Source organism: Elgaria multicarinata, chromosome 6 (assembly GCF_023053635.1).
Source record: "Elgaria multicarinata webbii isolate HBS135686 ecotype San Diego chromosome 6, rElgMul1.1.pri, whole genome shotgun sequence".
Lineage (NCBI taxonomy): Eukaryota > Metazoa > Chordata > Lepidosauria > Squamata > Anguidae > Elgaria > Elgaria multicarinata.
Window position 1 is genome coordinate 4048362 of NC_086176.1, and position 18945 is coordinate 4067306.

The 18945-nt window shown below is 42.2% G+C and overlaps 1 protein-coding gene across 2 annotated transcripts; it reads right to left on the reverse strand.

The window, feature by feature from the left end:
* Positions 1-1328: 1328 nt before the first annotated feature.
* GTF2E1 (general transcription factor IIE subunit 1) lies at positions 1329-18830 on the reverse strand. 2 transcript variants are annotated; one of them, XM_063128869.1, is made up of 5 exons: positions 18744-18830; positions 15854-16311; positions 14708-14909; positions 9148-9389; positions 1329-3484 (listed from the first exon to the last, which is right to left on the reverse strand). In XM_063128869.1, exons 2-5 carry the CDS (start codon positions 16299-16301, stop codon positions 3054-3056), a joined length of 1323 nt encoding a protein of 440 aa, XP_062984939.1. In that variant the 5' UTR covers positions 16302-16311; positions 18744-18830; the 3' UTR covers positions 1329-3053. The 2 variants fall into 2 exon arrangements, with proteins under 2 accessions (XP_062984939.1, XP_062984938.1); XM_063128868.1 differs by lacking the exon at positions 18744-18830 and adding an exon at positions 18446-18563.
* Positions 18831-18945: the final 115 nt, after the last annotated feature.

Sequence of the window (18945 nt, forward strand, 5' to 3'; positions counted from 1 at the left end):
TTGGAACGATACGTGTCATTTACCCCTCCACTTCATCTCCTAGACTTGTCAAAACAGGTTTCCTCAGTTACTGCAATGCCTGTTGGCAGGAAGTACTGTGGTGTAGTGAAATTCCCATCCTTGAAAAATTGCATTTGCACTGCATTGCACAAATCTCATCCAAAATTAGAACAAATGCACAGAAAAATCTCTACTCTGCTTAGCTCAGTGACAGCAAAACAAGGTATAGTGGAGGTTACCAACAGAAGTTCCGGCTACTGGGCGGTATAGAAATGTAATAAATAAATAAGCCTGTTTTCAGTGAGGCTAATTGTGACATCCTTCTTGTGACGGAGTAATATCTTCTCTCATGCTTCCCCCAATCCATAGTATTCATCTCCAGATGAATCATCCTTGACCTATCAAGAGGCAAACAGTCCTCAGTGTAAGGGCTTTCTCCCCTTTTGAGTAGTAGTTGACTGATTTATTACTGTACATTGGATAAACAGATTTGGATGGTTTTTGGGCCACATTGCAATAAAGCTTATTTATGTATGTACTACTTTGCTTTCCCTTTTGTTAATTAAAATAAATATAAATATAACTCACATTGCCGAAGATTGAATTGTACATATTATTTTGAAATTTAAATTACTCTACAGGTCAGCATCAAGAGTGGACAACCGTAGAGTACACCTTTCAACTTGACACAAAGTGGTGGTGGAGTGTGTGGCTTTGATGCATCATATTCATCCTCAGACTGAGAAAGCAGTGGGTGAAGATGGTGGAAGCATTGGCAGAAAACCAAGTTTCTTGTAAGCCAGCATGGGGGGGGGGGTGTCTTCTCTCTCCAGTGCAGTCACCACCTAATGGGGTGGGGGACCGCTCATTCACTTCACAATCCCATCTATAGGCTTTCAAATTTATAGCAAATGCTTATATTGCAAGCCCTAAAGAACTCTTTGCCACTATAACTCAGGGTTCCACAAGATAACCCTTTTCCGTTGCCACCAACTCTATTAGAAATTAATGCTTGACTGTTTTCTGTCTTTAAGAAACAGAAATTTTGGAAACATTGAAAAATAAGCAATATTTACTTTTTAGCACACTTCATAAGTGTAGAGTCGGTCACTTTGTGCACTCCAGATGTTTTGGACTTCAGCTCCCATCAGCCTCCAGCTGCATAGCTAATGGTAAGGAATGCTGGGCATTGTAGAACCTCCGATATTGGAGGCTCTGATCTGAGGGCGTAGGATTGCCTTCGGTGTTAATCAAGTAAATGATGCAGCTGCTCCACTTTACTTTATTAATTAATGAAAAGCCCAAATTGGCCTTGGATGGAAGCATCATGTTATTTGTTCCTTTTTTATTTTAAGATAGAAGAAACAAATTTAAGAGTATCAAAGTTTCTGTAAATAAATTCATAAAAGAAACCTCACAGGTTCAGGAAAACATACATGGTCAATACTCAAGACTTTTATCACTTATAGTCCTGATAACTTGTGCCATTCCAGTAAATTAAAACAGAATCTGAAACTGAAACTAGAGCATTAAAATACCCAATCCTTTTACTACTCTACTGTGATGACCAATATGAAAATCACAATTAATTTTAAAAGCTGTACATGTTTTGAAAACATAAAACATTACCAAATTGAATTTGCTCATGTGGACATAGCTGGAAATATTAAAATAGAGTGTGTCATTCTAAATACTGGCATCCCACAAAATATTACATAATCTTTTTAAAAATAATAATAATAATAATGCTAAAGCCCTTTGCATTTGTGCTAAAATAAAATAAAATCTTCCACAAAGTTACTTGGACATCGGTCTTAACTCATGGCAAATGCAGAAAGGCAGTCCTGTTGCATTCCTAGTACTCTCGTGGTAGATCTGTGAAGAGGGCAGGGACTTATTCAATATAGACTATACAGCATAGAAAAAAATATCTTTCTGGGAGCCAAAGTGAGGCTTGATTCTGACTGACTGATCATCCACCAATGGAAAATATGAGAGCACGTCTGGAAGAAGCAGGGAACTAAAGTCAAGCTACATTTTAAAGTCATCCTTTCATTTGAAAATTATAGCACTGCAGGTGAAGTGATTAAGTGAAGACTGGAATTTGCTCATGTTAGCAAAGAAGCAGTCACTGACAGATGAAAGAAGTTTTTTAAAAACACATTTTCCAAGATTGTTTTACCAGAGGATGTAAGAAGCACGTTCTATGGGGCACCTTCAGCAACAACCAAAACGTTTGCCTGTCCTCAGTGCACTGTCCTCTCCAAAACAAATCTTTAAAACACTGTGGTGCCCAAATGCCGCCTGGATAACATGATTGCACACATGTTCTCTGTGGCCACACTTTCTCTTTCATGTGGAAACGAGTATGTGGAAATGAGTGGAAATGGGGAGCAACATATATATCCTCTTTGTCTGCCTATTAGAAATAAAGATCACCACATATATGTTATACTTGCCAGGCAATACATATCTCTAACCAGATCACATTCAATTATGAAGCACCATCTTATTTCTAGAAGTCCTGCTAACAGTCATTCCCAAAATCTAGTAAACTTCTAGAACCCCCTTTAAGACAGAAAAACAAGCAACCAAAAGAACATGCAGATTTCTGAGGTGAAAACAAACAAAAACTAAATAAAAGGTAATGGGTAGGATCTGGAAACTTTAAGTGTGCATTCATGCATGTGAGTGAGTGTGTGAGTGAGAGAGAGAGACTGACTGTGTTTAGATTTCCCTACACCAGCCTTTCCCAAAGTTGTGCCCTGCAGATATTTTGGACTACAAATCCCATCAGCACAAGCCAGCATGGGTAATGTTCAGGGATGCTGGGAGAGGTAGTCCAAAACATCTGGAGGGTATTGCATTGGAGAAAGCTGTAGTAGACGTTTGGCTGGACCCCTTTTCTGATCTTTGATATTTCAGGTGAGTTTGTGAGACTCTAAAGAATGACTAAACTAAATGAAAATGGGGAAGATATAATTCATTTTTTGGTTCTGTCCCAGTATTTCCAGTTGAAGATCGTGTTTTAATGCTGCCCAAAGGGAAGGACGCTAATCAAACATGTCCTCAAACATACGCTGGCCCATAGATATATACTGCTCTTTCTCCTCCAGAGTCATTTGGGCCACAAGCTCAGGCCGCTGGTTTACTTGACTGTAAGAAAATGGGCACCCTGCCACCGTCACAGTGGGGTCCTCTGTCACCACCTCAAACTCATCGTCATCATCTTCCTCTGTCAGCCCATAGAGAGTTGTTGTAGCAGGGACTCCATGCGGAGGGGAGTCCTCATCTGATTCACTTGTTTCACTCTCAGAATCGCTGGCATTGGCGTTAGGCAATGGAGCAAAGGTTCCCATGGCAGCCACAGAGGCAGAGGTGGTTTTCTTTTCATGGATGAGCAAAGCGCGCATCACCTCCTCATTATTGTCTAAAGTAGCCTGACCCTCTTCTCCTTCCTGCAACATATCTGCATGCTGAACACCTGAAAGAAAGCAATGGATAATAGGAGAAACAGAAAGAAGGAAACAATTATTCAAGGGCACAAAAAGACGGAGAAGAGTTCATGTAATAGGCACTTCAAGGAATTTAATCTGCCACTGATTTCATCAAGATGAAATATAGCCTTATTTTTTGCATAAATGAAAAGCTCACCCCAATTTCTGGTTGGACCATCACACATCAGTGCTGCGCTCAACACCTTCAAGTTGCAGGTGCTGATCTATAATGCCCTAAATGGCCTTGGCCCAGAATACCCATGAGACAGGCTCCTCCATATTCCACAATAACCTTCAACAGGGCCCTATTTAATATACTACTTATCTGCTGTTAAACTGGTAAAGGCACAGTGAAATAATCCGAGTTGCTGAACCAAACCAAACAAAAAGCCTTGACATAGAAAGCTGGCATGTCATCAAGGAGGATTCTAGCCTAGCCTCTCTAATAACCTACTGGTAGATCGGCAAGGATTTGTGTCAATAAAATGATTCCACCCCACCCTAAATTATACTACTGAAATGAGGAAAACTTGTAACCAGCAGTGATTTTATGCAAGAACTGTGAGCTCCATTCAGTTGTTGTACTCAAATATATTCCTAGAATCAGTATTCTTTCATTCTACGTATTTACCTTTTGTATCTGGGTTTGGTTGGCTGATCTTGGGGTTTTAGTAAAAATCAAAGTAGTTACTGTAAGCCTGAAATCTGCCCACCCCTGCTTTACATCCTATCCTCTCTAAGGTAACCTGAATCAGGCCCTCAAAGATGATCTTAACAGGCAGGTGGCTTTATGTGAGGAGAGGTACTGGGATATGCAGGTCCTAGACCATGAAGGTCTTTAAAGGTCAACACTAATAATAATAATAATAACAATAAAATTATTTTTACCCGCCTTTCCATTTTGATTGAGGTGGGAAACAACAGTAAATATAAAATCCATAAAACTGAATTAAAACATAATATACATAGTTAAAACATCCTAAATTTCCACTGGATAGGCTGCCAGAAGAGATCAGTCTTGATAGCTTTCTTGAATGCTAATAGACTGTCAAGTTGACAAGTCTCCTCCGGCAGCCCATTCTACAGTCTGGGTCCTCTGGGTAACAGTTGTCAATCTAGTTTTTGCTGACTGAAGTAGATTCTTCCCAGAGGACCTGAGTGTGCGGGGCGGATTGTATGGGAGAAGGTGATCCCGCAGGTAGCCTGGACCCAAACCATGTAGGGCTTTAAAGGTGATAACTAACACTTTATACTTCCCCCGGAAACTAATTGGCAGCCAGTGATGAGATTTTAAAACTGGTGTAATGTGGTCACCCCTAGGTTGGTCCTGAAGACACAGGAACAATTCATCTCATCTGGCAACACTCACCACAAGTTGGACTGCGGCATTCTGCTGTAGCTGCAAGTTACAGACACTCACTACCTATATCAGGGGTACACAACCTTTTTGGTCTCAAGAGACACACATGATGCTGGCTTGGAGGCCACACACACATGCACAAATACTCTGCAGCTGGACAACCATCCATCAGGTATGCTTTAGGATGGATTCCTGCACTGAGCAGGGGGTTGGACTCGATGGCCTTATAGGCCCCTTCCAACTCTGCTATTCTATGATGCACCCGCCCCCCCGCAATGATTCTGATAGAGATTGCTCTTTCCTTGCTGCTAGCATCATCATGGAAAGCACAAACTGTATGGTTCCTGGAAGAGAGAGTGGAGAGCCTACCAGCGAGGAAAGAGTTATCTGTATCAGGGTCACTGGACAAGGGAATTTGATGGCTCGAGGGGTGGGGTCAGGACATCTGTAGGGTCTGCAATGCAGCCCATGGGGTTCTTAGAAAGCCTTTTATTAATATGTTTGGGACATTCAGTTGCCTACATTTTAATTGACAATGGATGTCACACATTTCCATGGGTATTGCACTCTTTCCTCTGTGGGCAATTCCACTATGTTGCTTCCAAACTAGTGGGTACAATACAGCCATGTGGCTGGGGAAGGGGCAATTCATGGGAGCAGCCATTATCTTAAGACAATTTCATAAAATTGACTTTCTGGTTATCAATTATTTAATTTACGTTAAACTACTTATTTCTGTGCTATTACCTGAAATTTCCAAGACTTGCAAAGTTTTTTTTTTAACTTATAAAGCGTCTTAGGACAAATTGGGGGGGGGGGAGGAACCCATGTTGCTAAAATGGTCACTGGAACAGCAGCAGGGAACAGCAGTTTTTGTTTTGTTTTTGTTTTTTAAAAGTACATACTCACACTCAGCCAAACAAGAATTAAACAAATATGAATTAATTGATCAATAAAAACATCTAAGCCTGCTGATAAAATGTTGCCTAATGGAAAGATAATATGAACGTTGACAAGTGGTGATAGATCACAGAATCATAGAATAGTAGAGTTGGAAGGGGCCTAATAAAGCCATCGAGTCCAACCCCCTGCTCAGTGCAGGAATCCATCCTAAAGCATACCTGATGGTATGCACCATGTACATTGATGGTGCTATAATAATAATAATAATAATAATAATAATAATAATAATAATAATAATAAAGCTCAATGCAGGAATCCGCCTTAAAGCATCCCTGACAGATAGTTATCCAGCTGCCTCTTGAAGGCCTCTAACCGTGGGAGAGCCAACAACCTCCCTAGGTAATTTGTTGTTGTTGTTATTATTATTTGCATTTAAATACTGCCCCATAGCCAAAGCTCTCCGGGCAGTTTACAAAGAATAAAACACAGAACATTAAAAACAAATATACAAAATTTAAAAGCATAAAAACAGATTACATAAAATGGTTCCATTGTCCTACTGCTCTAACAGTCAGGAAGTTTTTCCTGATGTCCAGCCGGAATCTGGCTTCCTGTAACTTGAGCCCATGATTCTGTGTCCTGCACTCTGGGTTGACCGAGAAGAGATCCTGGCCCTCCTGTGTGTGACAACCTTTCAAGTATTTGAAGAATGCTACCATATCTCCCCTCAATCTTCACTTCTCCAGGCTAAACATGCCCAGTTCCTTCAGTCTCTCCTCATAGGGCTTTGTTTCCAGACCCCTGATCATCCTGGTTGCCCTCCTCTGAATATGCTCAAGCTTGTCTGCGTCCTTCTTGAAGTGTGGTGCCCAGAACTGGCCACAATACTCAAGATGAGGCCTAACCAGTGCTAAATAGAGAGGAAACTGTGCCTTGCACGATTTGGAAGCTATACTTCTATTAATGCAGCCCAAAATAGCATTTGTCTTTCTTGCAGCCATGTCGCACTGTTGGCTCGTATTCAAACTTGCAACCTAGAACAATTCCAAGATCCTTCTCACTTGTACTATTGCTGAGCCAAGTATCCCCCATCTTATAACTGTGCATTTGGTTTCTTTTTCCTAGATGTAGAACTTGACATTCATCACTCTTAAATTTCATTCTGTTGTTTTCAGCCCAGCGCTCCACCCTGTTGAGTTCACTTCAAAGTTTGTTTCTGTCTTCTGGGGTATTAGCTATCCCACCCAAATTTGTGTCATCTGCAAATTTGCTAAGCATTGCCTGCACCTCCTCATCCAAATCATTAATAAAAATGTTGAAGAGCACTGGGCCCAGGACTGAGCCCTGCGGTACCCCGCTCATTACCTCTTCCCAGTTTGAAAAGGTTCCGTTGATAAGCACTCTTTGTGAGTTCGATTCTGTGGATTCACCTAATAGTTGTTCCATCTAGCCCACTTTTAGCTAGTTTGCTGTTCAGAATATCATGGGGCACTTTGTCAAAAGCTTTGCTGAAGTCAAGATATATGACATCCACAGCATCCCCACAGTCCACAAGGGAGGTTACCCGGTCAAAAAATGAGATCAAATTAGTCTGACAGGATTTGTTCCTGACAAGTCCATGCTGGCTTCTACTGAGAATGCTACTGCAAAAAGAGAAGTGGGGGAAGAGAGCCGCCCTTAAAGTGTCTGGCAGTGTCACTAGCAGAACTTGGGCTTTGCAGTGAAGAACACTGCAATACTGGTTTTGTTCCTTTCAAGAACTTGAGTTTCTGACAGTCTGAGAAAAGATGGAAGAACCACAGGAAAAACACAGTGGTGGGGGGAACCTCTGTTAGTCGAAGGGCCGAGTTGGTTTAAGGCAAGCCTATCAGGGTCCTGCAATATGATTGTCCACATTCACTCACTCTCACACACACTGCCTCTCCCCACTCCAATTATGCTTTTAAAAAGTCTTAATGCAACATTGGTAGGGAAGCAGGGAGATTTTCTTATCTCCAAACAGCGATTTGAAATATGGCAAGAATATGGTGGGCTGGATGGGGACCTCTGGTGGGCCTGAGATTTCCATCCCTGCTGTAAAAGGTGAGTGAAAGAAGTATGGCAATTCCACATTAAACACCTTGGCATGGAAGTACCTTGACATAGGATCAAACCATGGATTCCAATCCAGGTTTGCAGGGTAGGTGTAAACCAATTTGCTTATTTGGTTGAAAAAATGATCTATTATTTGCCCCAGACCAGGAAATGAAGGATGGAATCACAGGGCATGAAGGGAGGAGGGAATGCATGAGAATCTTTCAGGCTTGCATCTGAAACAGCCTTATTAGTCCATCTAACTATATCACCTGCAGTCAATCTAGAAAGCAATACAGAAGAAAGCAAAGTGCTTAGGGGTTGTGCATAAAAGCCAAAGTCATGATTCCTGTTGCTAATTCTTTTCAAATTCACCTGGTGCTCTACATCTGAGCTGTTTGGTGAGCTGAGCTGACTGGACTCTGTCTGGCCAACTTCTTCCAATTAGCAGAGCAATGTCATTCACCTTTTCTTGGCCTAGACTATTTCAAGGAGTAGGGGCGTGAGTGTGTGTGTGTGAACTGGTATAGTGTAGTAGCTAAGAGACTGCATGACAAATCAAGAAATGCCCTGGTCTGAATCTCACCTGGCCATCAACTTGACAGGCAGCCTTCAGACAAAGTCTCAATCTCAACCCCCCTCTCCCCATCTGCAATACAGGAATGATAGTGCCAGGACTACTTTACAATGTTGTTTTAAGGACTACATTAAGATAATGAATGTGTCACACTTTAAGCATTCTAAAAGCAATACATACATTTTATGTAGTGCTCATAAAGGGTAAGATGCAATGGTGCCTTGCACAGGTGGCCAGGTCCACTGGTCCTGGTGTGCAGGTAACAGCCCCTACTGCTGGCCAGTCTGATATCATGCCTCTGGAGGCAAGCCCTGAAATGAGTGGAAACCCTTGTTTCTGGAAGGGACAGGTCTCGGGACTGGCTGTGCATGCACCAAGCCACGCGCACCTGGCCACCCATGCAAGGGTACCATTGGATGCTGCTCAAAGTGCCACAAAACACTGGTTTTGCTGCAACAGATGCACTCTTCTAGAACTCAGTCTTCCAAAACTACAAAAAAGAGTTAAAAATCTTCAATTCTAATAGCCAACTTTTCAACTTGGGACAAAGAATCTGTCACTGAACCTCCAGTGTCAGGTAACAAATGTTTTAGACAACAGAGGAAGAATGAAGCACTAGGATGGTATATGGGGTTGTGGTTGAGCACACATGCATGCTGGGATATGGAGTGAACACTTTCCTGTTTAGAGGGACCCTTTCAATTGTGCAACATTTCTTCCCCCTTTAAATTTCGTACCTTCTTTGACCTCATCAGGGTCATAAGCACCTTGTACGGTGCTCTCCCTCAGCCAAATCGGTCTCTCTCTGGGTGGTTTCCCTTCATTTACTGGTTGATGCAGATCCTCCTGGTCCTCCATGCTGATTATTACATTCTGGGTGTACAAGTCCTCATAAGATGGTCCCTTTGTGGTCCAAGCTTCTCTGTGCTTCTCACTTGTTAGACCACTATTTCCCAATGCACCAACAGCCCGTTCCTTGCTGCATATAGTCACAAAACATCACATACATAGTTAATACAAATAAATAAAATTGTTAAGCAAATCATCCTAAGAGCTATTGGATATCACCCAACATCCTATGGACCTTGCAGACTTCTCATTATCCTGGGAATTTCCACTAATGGTATTTTTTAATGGGAATTTAAATAGCACTGTGTGTTTATCACTGGGAAGTAACCAAACAGAGCTGTGCATGTGTGACCAGCCGTGCACACCCAGCCCAGGTCGGCATGCAGCTGTGATATGTAGCACTTCCGGTGCCAAACCCTGACCAGAGTGAAAATGCTGGTTTCTGTAAGCCGTGGATCGCATCTTCCAGAAGTCAGCATTTTTGCTCGCATTGGGGCTTTCCTCTAAGCAGCACTATATCACAGCTGCATGCAGACCTGGGCTGCTGGGGCTGGGCATGCAGGTGGAGCGGGACCAGCTGCACACATATGGCCCCTCTTGAATACTATTTATTTATTTATTTATTTATTACATTTCTATACCGCCCAATAGCCGGAGCTCTCTGGGCGGTTCACAAAAATTAAAACCATTCAAAGTATAAAACAACAGTATAAAACCATAATATAAAATACAATATAAAAGCTCAACCAGATAAAAACAGCAGCAATGCAAAATTACAAATTTAAAACCATGTTATTTAAAATTTATAGATTGTTAAAATGTTGGGAGAATAAAAAGGTCTTCACCTGGCATCTAAAAGCATATAATGTAGGTGCCAAGCGAACCTCCTTAGGGAGCTCATTCCACAGCCAGGGTGCCACAGCAGAGAAGGCCCTCCTCCTGGTAGCCACCTGCCTCACTTCCTTTGGCAGGGGCTCACGGAGAAGGACCCCTGAAGATGACCTTAGGGTCCGGGTAGGTACATATGGGAGGAGGCGTTCCTTCAGATAACCTGGCCCCAAGCCGTTTAGGGCTTTAAATGTTAATACCAGCACTTTGAAACGGGCCCGGACCTGGACTGGCAGCCAATGAAGCTGGAAAAGGACTGGCGTAATGTGGTCTCGTCGGCCAGTCCCTGTTAGTAAGCGTGCTGCCCTGTTTTGCACCAGTTGAAGTTTCCGGACCGTTTTCAAAGGCAGCCCCACGTATAACGCATTGCAGTAATCCAAGCGAGAGGTTATCAGAGCATGGATAACTGTAGCTAAGCTATTACCCATTGTCCCCTGGCCCTCCATCTATGTTAATATCTTATAATTTTGTTGTGTATTTTAAACGTTTATGGTTTTGTTCCCCCTCCCCCCATGTATGTTTTAAACTTTGTAAGGCCACCTTGAGGCCCAGCATTGGGCAAAAGGCGGGATACAAATAATAATAATAATAATAATAATAATAATAATAATAATAATAATTTATTTCTTGCCCACCTCTCCATTTTGATCGAGGCGGGGAACAACAATAAATGATAAAATACATAATACATAAAATACTAAACAAAACCTGGAAGACAGCCTGCAGAGGAAGAATTACATGGGACCCCGCACAACAGCGAGCAAGAGGCAGCAGGTCAGTCAAGTGGAAACATTGAAACCAAGGACTACAACAACAACAAGAAGAGTCGTCCTTGTGGGAGACTCCCTGCTGCGAGGGACTGAAACCCAAGTATGTCGCGAAGACTCATAGACTCGCCAGGTATGCGGTCTTCATGGAGGACAGATTAGAGATGTGACTGAAGGGTTACCAAAGCTGTGGAATGGCCTGCTGGGAGAGATTCATCAACTTAACAGTCTTCACAAATTTAAGAAAGCCATTAAGACTAACCTCTTTTGGCAGGCCGACCCAGTTGAATTTTAAGATGCCTTTTAATAATGTATTATTTATATGTTTTTAATCAGTTTTATATATTTTATGGTGTTTGGTATTTGGTGTTGTTCCCCGCCTCGATCCAGATACTGCCAAACAGAGCTATGAAGAAATCATGTCAGACTTTGAAGTTTTGGGAAGGAAACTCAAGAATTTCAGGCCACTTCTTGGAAGAGAAATAAAAGGGAAAGAAAAATACTATGAATGAACAACTGGCTACGAAGTTGGTGCTGATGTGAGATTTGGATTTTGGGACCATGGGCTGCGCTACTTGGAAGATGGACTGCTGGCAAGTGATAGGTTGCACCTCACAAGGACTGGGAAGAATGTGTTTGGCCACAGCATGAAGAACTTCATCAAGAGGGCTTTAAACAGAATCCTACAGGGAAGGGAGACGTAAACTTGGAGGCCACAATGCACAAAGGCTTATGCACCGTAACAGAGAGAACAACTCTAATTATGCTCAATGATAGTCTTCACAATAATGTAGGAAGGAAGCCAGAATATAAAGCACATGGTCTTCAATATCTATATACTAATGCCCAGAGTATGGGAAACAAATAGAATGAACTTGAACTCTTAATACATTAAGGCAAATATGATAAGTGAAACTGAAACTTGGTGGGATGATTTATGATAGGAACATGATAGTTGGAGTCTACTACCAATTACCCAAGGCAGAAACTTTTGATGAGCAAATTGCCAATGTTTCAAGGAAGTGCAATGTAGTACTAATGGGGGACTTCAATTACCCTGATATCTGTTGGGAGACAAATTCTGCCAAATGTGGCCCTTCCAAGAAATTCCTGACATGTGTGGCTGATAATTTTCTCCTACAAAAAGTGGAGGAAGGAACTAGAGGATCAGTTATCCTTGACTTAATACTGACCAATAGGATTGACTAAGTGGATAAAGTGGCAGTTAAGGGAACTCTGGGAGAAAAGAACCACAACATACTTGAGTTCTTGATTTTAAAAGGAAGCAAAAGCTGAGTGTAGCCATACACATATCTGGATTTTAGCAAAGCTGATTTTAATAAACTCAGAACAATGATAAGTAAGGTCCCATGACAAGAGACCCTAATGAGAAAAAGAGTATAAGATGGGTGTGAGTTTCTAAAAATGGAAATTTTAAAGGCACAATTACAAACAATTCCAACAAGGAAAAAAGATAGAAGACAACAGAAGATGACTTGAAAAAAAAGGATATATATAGGAAGTGGAAGGAAGGCCGGGCTAAAAAAGAAGAGTACAGACAGGTAGCACAGAAGTGTAGGAAAGGCATCAGGAAGGCAAAAAGTGAGAACAAGCTGAGGCTAGCAAGGGATGCTAAAAGCAACAAAAAAGTTTTCTTCAGGTATGTGCATAGTAAAAGACAGAGGAAAGAAATGGTGGTTCAGCTACTCAATGAGGCTGGTAAAATGATAACAGATGACAAAGAAAAGGCAGAATTCCTACTTTGGCTCAGTCTTCTCTCAAAAGCAGGTCTGCAGCCCCCCTCGGAAAAAGTGAAGTACAAGCTGAAGGGGCAGGATTGCATCTTCAGATTGATAACAAATGGTCAAGAAACACCTAAATTCTTTGAACGAGTTCAAATGTCCAGGGCCCGAAGAATTGCATCCCAGAGTAATAAATAGCTGGCAGAAGAACCCTCAGAACCAGTCAATTCTCTTTAAGAAATCATGGAAGATGGGTGAAGTGCTGGATGACTGAAGGAGGGATAATGCTGTCCCTTCAAAAAGGAGGAACCTGGGAACTACAGACCAGTCAGTCTGATTAGCAAACTAGCTAAAAGTGAGCTAGATGAAATAACTATTAGCTGTATCCACAGTTGTCTACAGAATCGGACTTAAATAGTGCTTATCAATGGTACCTTCTCAAACTGGGGGGAGATAACAAGTGGAATACTGCTAAGCCCAGTCCTGGGCCTAGCGCTCTTCAACATTTTTACTAATGCCTTGGATGAGGAGGTGCAAATTGATCATAAACTGAGTATGAGCCAACAGTATGATATGGCTCCAAAAAACACCTAAATGCTATTTTGGGCTGCATTAATAGAAGTATAGCTTCCAAATTGAGTGAGGTACTGTTTCCCCTCTATTTGGCACTGGTTAGGTCTCATCTTGAGTATTGTGGCCAGTTCTGGGAACTACACTTCTAGATGGATGCAGACAAGCTGGAGGGGTTTCAGAGGAAGGCAACGAGGATATTCAGGGGTCTGGAAACAAAGCCCTATGAGGAGAGACTGAAAGAACTTGAAAGGTTATCATGCAGGAGGGCCAGGATCTCTTCTTGATCATCCCAGAGTACAGGACACGGAATAATGGGATCAAGTTACAAGGAGCCAGATTCCGGCTGGACATCAGGAAAAACGTCCTGACTGTTAGAGCAGTACGGTAATGGAACCAGTTACCTAGGGGGGTTGTGGTCTCTCCCACACTAGAGGCATTCAAGGGGCAGCTGGACAACCATCTGTCAGGGATGCTTTAAGGAGGATTCCTGCATTGAGCAGGGGGTTGGACTCGATGGCCTTGTGGGCACCCTCCAACTCTACTGTTCTACATGTAGAAATTAGCACATTCAAGGAGCAGGCTGGACTAGGTCCTCCCTTCTGATTGTTTTTTTGTGTGTGGTCTTTTTAAACTTGCATGCATTTTTTTTTAACATGGGGGAATATTATATCTGCAGTCTGAAGTGAAACAACCCACTCTTCCACCTAGTTCTTCATATTGGAGATCAGCCCTCAATTTCATATACAGACAATGGGTTGGATCCAGATTTAGGCACATGGAACTGGGCTGGTGTAAACGGACTTCTTCACCCCTACCTCCCCATGCTAGACAGTCAGGAGACCCTGTTGAATGGTTTAGGTTGCAGTGCAGGGAAAAGGGGGTATCTCTGTAACGCAAATTTAGGTGGAGATACTTTCCATGACCAGGGCTCTGCTCACAGAAAGTGACTCTGTTGATTTTCAGGAAACCCTCTTTGCACTACAGCCTTCCCAGCCAGCAGTGTGCCCCAACTCTATGTAGCATTTGCAGGTTGGGGAGGGCAAGCAAGTAAATCTACTTCTGCTGCACATACCTAATCCTGATACACCTCAATGTAATATGTAATAAGTGGACAAAGTGTTGTAATTTAACAGTTCTCTTAACTTTTTACTTATAATTTGACCATATAGTATTTGTAGTTGGTATTATGAATACCAAGGGCATATGTTTATTAGGAGCTCAAACATGTTACTGGATTATGGAGGCTTTCATATAAACTATCACCCATCCATCTAGATGTATAAGTACATGACCCTTCCCAACATGGCCCCTGCCCCAAGCCCACCCATAATTTGAAGACCCCTGGACAAATCACATGACCCATTTCTAATACATCCAACATCAATATTGTTGGGAGAAACTATTAATATATCAAATGATGTTTGTGAAGACTACCAACACATCAGTACTAGGTGTAGAGTTCAGTACCCTGGACCCACCTCTGCTTCAGTGCAAGAATCTCCATAGGCTCAGGTTCGAGTAATTCATAGGACAAGTTAACATCTTCAGTTTCACGGAGAAGTGCATAAATAGGCTCTATTTGTTCATTAAACCGTGCCACAAGTGTTCGAGCATCCTTTTTGGGCATTGCTGACTCGTCTTCCTCTACTTCAGTCTCACAAAAGGTACAGCGAAAAATTCCTGGGCAGAAGAGAAGCTGCTTAGAACTAAGAGACACATAAGCATCATTTTAAGTATATTTATTGTACTATAAGAAACTACATTGGAGTCACAAATTTAACACTTAATGCAATCTTCTCCCCAAGGGTATTTCATTTCCTTAGGCCATAGGTCAGAAAATGAGGCTTGTAAGTTGCATCCAAATTTCCAAGTCATTTCATGGGCTTGTGCAGTTCTATGATCTCTAGGATTTCTGGGACAAAAAGATTTCTGTGGGCTGAATTTAGCTTTCAGGCCTTATACCAGCTATCCCAACCCAGGCAATAGGGTGAGAGGAATTACAGGTTCTGTCTTTACAGGGATTTTTAACTAACAGCTGTTGCTTATTCTAATCAAAGGTTGCTCACTCTTGTCCTATATGATGACATGCTGACACTGCAGCACCATAGGCAGGATTGCATCCGGACTATGCTAATACAGCTTATCATAGAATAGTAGAGTTGGAAGGGGCCTATAAGGCCATCGGGTCCAACCCCCCGCTCAATGCAGGAATCCACCTTAAAGCATCCCTGACAGCTTTGGCAAGCACACTCCCCTCGAGCCCTTCCCTCTGCCATAACTCTCAAACTCTATTGTCACTACTGTGAGTATTAAGGCTGTATGTCGGTTACAAATTATGTTTCTGTAGTATTTTTTCTTTAGTTCTTTAAGTTTTGAACGTATTCTCAATAACTTTTCCCATCAGCAGTCCTATTTTTAATGTCTAATTCAGATACTATTGAGCGGCATGAACACTGCTCATCTGTGTTCTTGTCCTTTGCAGCCCTAGTAACATATATTAAGAGGAACCACATGAATCAACTAAATTATGTAGTTTGTTCCCACATCGGCGCCAACTCTCCCTGGTAAGGAACCAAATAATTGGTCCATGTGAGCTATTCAAAAGTTGAATGCTTGTATCTTACCTGTCCTAGGATCAAACAACTGATTTGCCTCTAAGTCTGTGAAAGTACTGAAACAAATGGGACATCTGAAGGAAGCTCGGTTGGTGGAGTCTCTTTCATCTGTCTCGATCCTCCTCCTCATGTGGTCTAGCTTGTACTTCACCACATTGACCAGTAGGCGGTAATTGATAAAATAGAAGTTGTGTCGGGTAGTTTTGCCATCGGGGGCTGTCTCCACTCTCATTCTGCATTTGATGAACTTATCACCTTTAAGAGTGTTGAGAATAGCTCGCAGCTGCTTCCGATCAAACTTCAATAACTCCAACATATCCTCTTCTTTTACACATGGGTTCCGGATTAGAATGTCAAGGGCCAAAGCATGCTCAGTACCATAGAAGCCACGTACCACATACTTGGCAAGGCGTTTCAGAGCAGCTGGGACTTCAGTGAGAACATCTGGGTCTGTCATATTAAGTGCACTGCAAGACAAAGGAAGGAAATTGTTCAATTATTTTGATTACTGCAACTGTGCTCCTTCTCCACCTCCTTCCACTTATCAGCATCACAACCACTATCACCCTACATTCCTGATGACAAACCACTTAACTTGCTTTTCGTTGCCATGAACGGCATCTCTTTACTATCTTCCCCAGCTTTTCCTTTAACTATACTGTTCTTGTTTCTTGCCAATCAGCTCTGTCTGGGATCCTCTTCAATCTAGTTTTCATCTTTTCCACTCAAAGACCAGCTTTGGACAAAACACCACAGCTTGTTGTAGGCTATTTAATTCACAACAAGTTGAATTGTTTGTGGGCAGCAGGGTGTTGTCATTTCATGTGAACTTGACAAGCATAAGTCATACAAGAGTGAAATAATATTATGTAATAATAGCAGATCTACATCCACTTTTAAATTACATCCCCGTGATATGGAGGTTAATAGCTGGACAGCAAAAATGGATACTAGTGGCCTTTACAGTTGCAGAGAAACTTAGGATGCAATCCTATGAGGATTGCCAGCAGCCTTCAAATTTGGATGCTGCTGAGTAGCCAATGCAGGGTGGGAGGACAGACACCCTGCGTTTCTGCTAGATGGCCGATTTTGCCCATCTAGTGGCAGTACCTTGGTGGGGAAGGGAAGTCAGTTGGGATAGCCATAGGATATGTCAGAGCCAGGAAACCAAACTATCCTATGTCCCTCCCCCCTGATGCTGTCGGGGTGTGTCATATTCTAGACAGGGAAGGAAAAAAATACCAACCACATATCACTCAATAGACTGAAGATCTTACTGCTCTTTCTACATTTGAGTGCATTTCCTACAAGCATCAAATTCATATGGATGCTTATTTAGATATATGGATTGCTTATATTAACATTTAAAATGGAAATGTTAATCCTTTTTTTCTCCCCCCACTCTTAACGTTTTTCTTCCTTTTCCCTATAACAAGGGAGATGTTAATAATTATTATATATTGATATGTTTCATGATTTGAATTTTTTCCAATTTTGCTTTGTCTTGTTCCCATTGTGCTGTAAATAAAGAGATAAGAAACAACAATTATCCTTACATAACCCTAAAACAGATCATGGGTTATGTGAGGGTTGTCATGTCATGTAAACATCCTATATCAGAAGTGCTCTTATCATCGTGTTCAAGGATCTTCTCCAGGACAAGTCTAACAAAGTTCTCATTCTTCTTGGGCCTTAGAATTTATTTGATTTAGGTCAAATTGATTTAAGTTATGATTTAAAACGCTTCTCTGAAGGACTGTTTTAATTATTTAAATCACAATTTAAATGACTAGTGAGGAAGATTCTATTTAATTATTTTTAGTAGAAATACGTTGTTTAATATAACCTTAATACATATTCAGAGATGTAGGTTTCATTAGAAGGTAGGTACACACTAAGCAATTATTCTGAACTTTTTCAGATTAATTTTCATCAAAATGGGATGCTAATTTGGTCATTTTAATACTAAAGCAGAATGAATTCAGATGTTAATCTTCATATGGAAAAACAAAGAAGCCATATAAAACAATATATCAGCATCAGTTCTGTTACAACATTCACTCATTTTCTACATATAAATCAGTGCTGTGTAGATTTTTAAACAGCATTCTTGTTACACTAAAGAAAGCATCTTATAACATTTGGGTACAAGAAATTATTCTGTTGATTTGTTTCTCCTTTAACTGGACTCACAGAAAACTATAATGTAAAAAGGATTGTTCTAATTACCAGCACAACTAGTGATCAATGGATAACCTAGTTCAGGCCTTGGCAAGCCCCTTCAAAGAACCAAAGTCTGGCAAAAGCCACATATAAAGATGGAATTTGTTTGTCTAGTTTTTCTTTACATCAAGAGGGGCCATGCAGGTGAAAGAAGTTGAACCTTATGCCTTTTCGCATAGACTATCGCACCAGGCACTTTCCTACTATCCAAACTAGGCCTGGAGAAAAAGGAATTCAGGTGAAAGATTACAGGAAGGAGTAAGTTTCACCCTCCTTCACCACCGTTCCCTTTTCATGTCAAAAGCCAGGATCCCCCTCCCCATCCCCCTCCCCCTCCCCCTCCCCCTCCCATGTGGTGAAGCTGTGTTGGGGCTCTACCTCTCGAGACTGCAGGCGATGGAGGCTGTTCTTTTATACTCCTTGCTTTAAATGAGCAAGGAATGTGGTACCAAGGAATGTGGTAAACCACCACCACCCACCCTGGGAGAGTGGAAGCAGAAAGCTCCCACAGGTGGTGGCCGCCCCGGCTGGGCCCACGAAGGCGGCGGAGGAGGGTCCGGGGCGGCGGTAGCAGCAACCCTGGTGGACCAGACGCGACGAGCCGGCGCCAAGGGAAAGCGGACAAGGCCGGAGCGAACAGCCCGAACTCGCCACCCGCGGAGGCCGCTTCACTGACCTGCGACGACCCGTGTCAGCCCTTTCAGCCGCCGCGGGCTCCGCAGGTTTGGGTCAAGAGAATCCCACCGTCGTATTTACGTCACAGCTATGCGACGCCCTGTGCCGTTCTTCCGGTTTCGTGAGCTGGGCCTCACCCTGACCACCCCGAAAGCCAATGCCCGAGCGAACTGAAACGAGTGGCAGGACCATCCGCCAACAGA

Coding starts and splice junctions, on each gene's coding strand:
- GTF2E1 (XM_063128869.1), bottom strand. CDS start 16,301: ATGACAGACCCAGATGTTCTCACTGAAGTCCCAGCTGCTCTGAAACGC. Junction 14,910..15,853: donor GTTGTTTGATCCTAGGACAG/GTAAGATACAAG, acceptor TCTTCTGCCCAG/GAATTTTTCGCTGTACCTTT. Junction 3,485..9,147: donor CCCTGATGAGGTCAAAGAAG/GTACGAAATTTA, acceptor GCTTTCTTTCAG/GTGTTCAGCATGCAGATATG.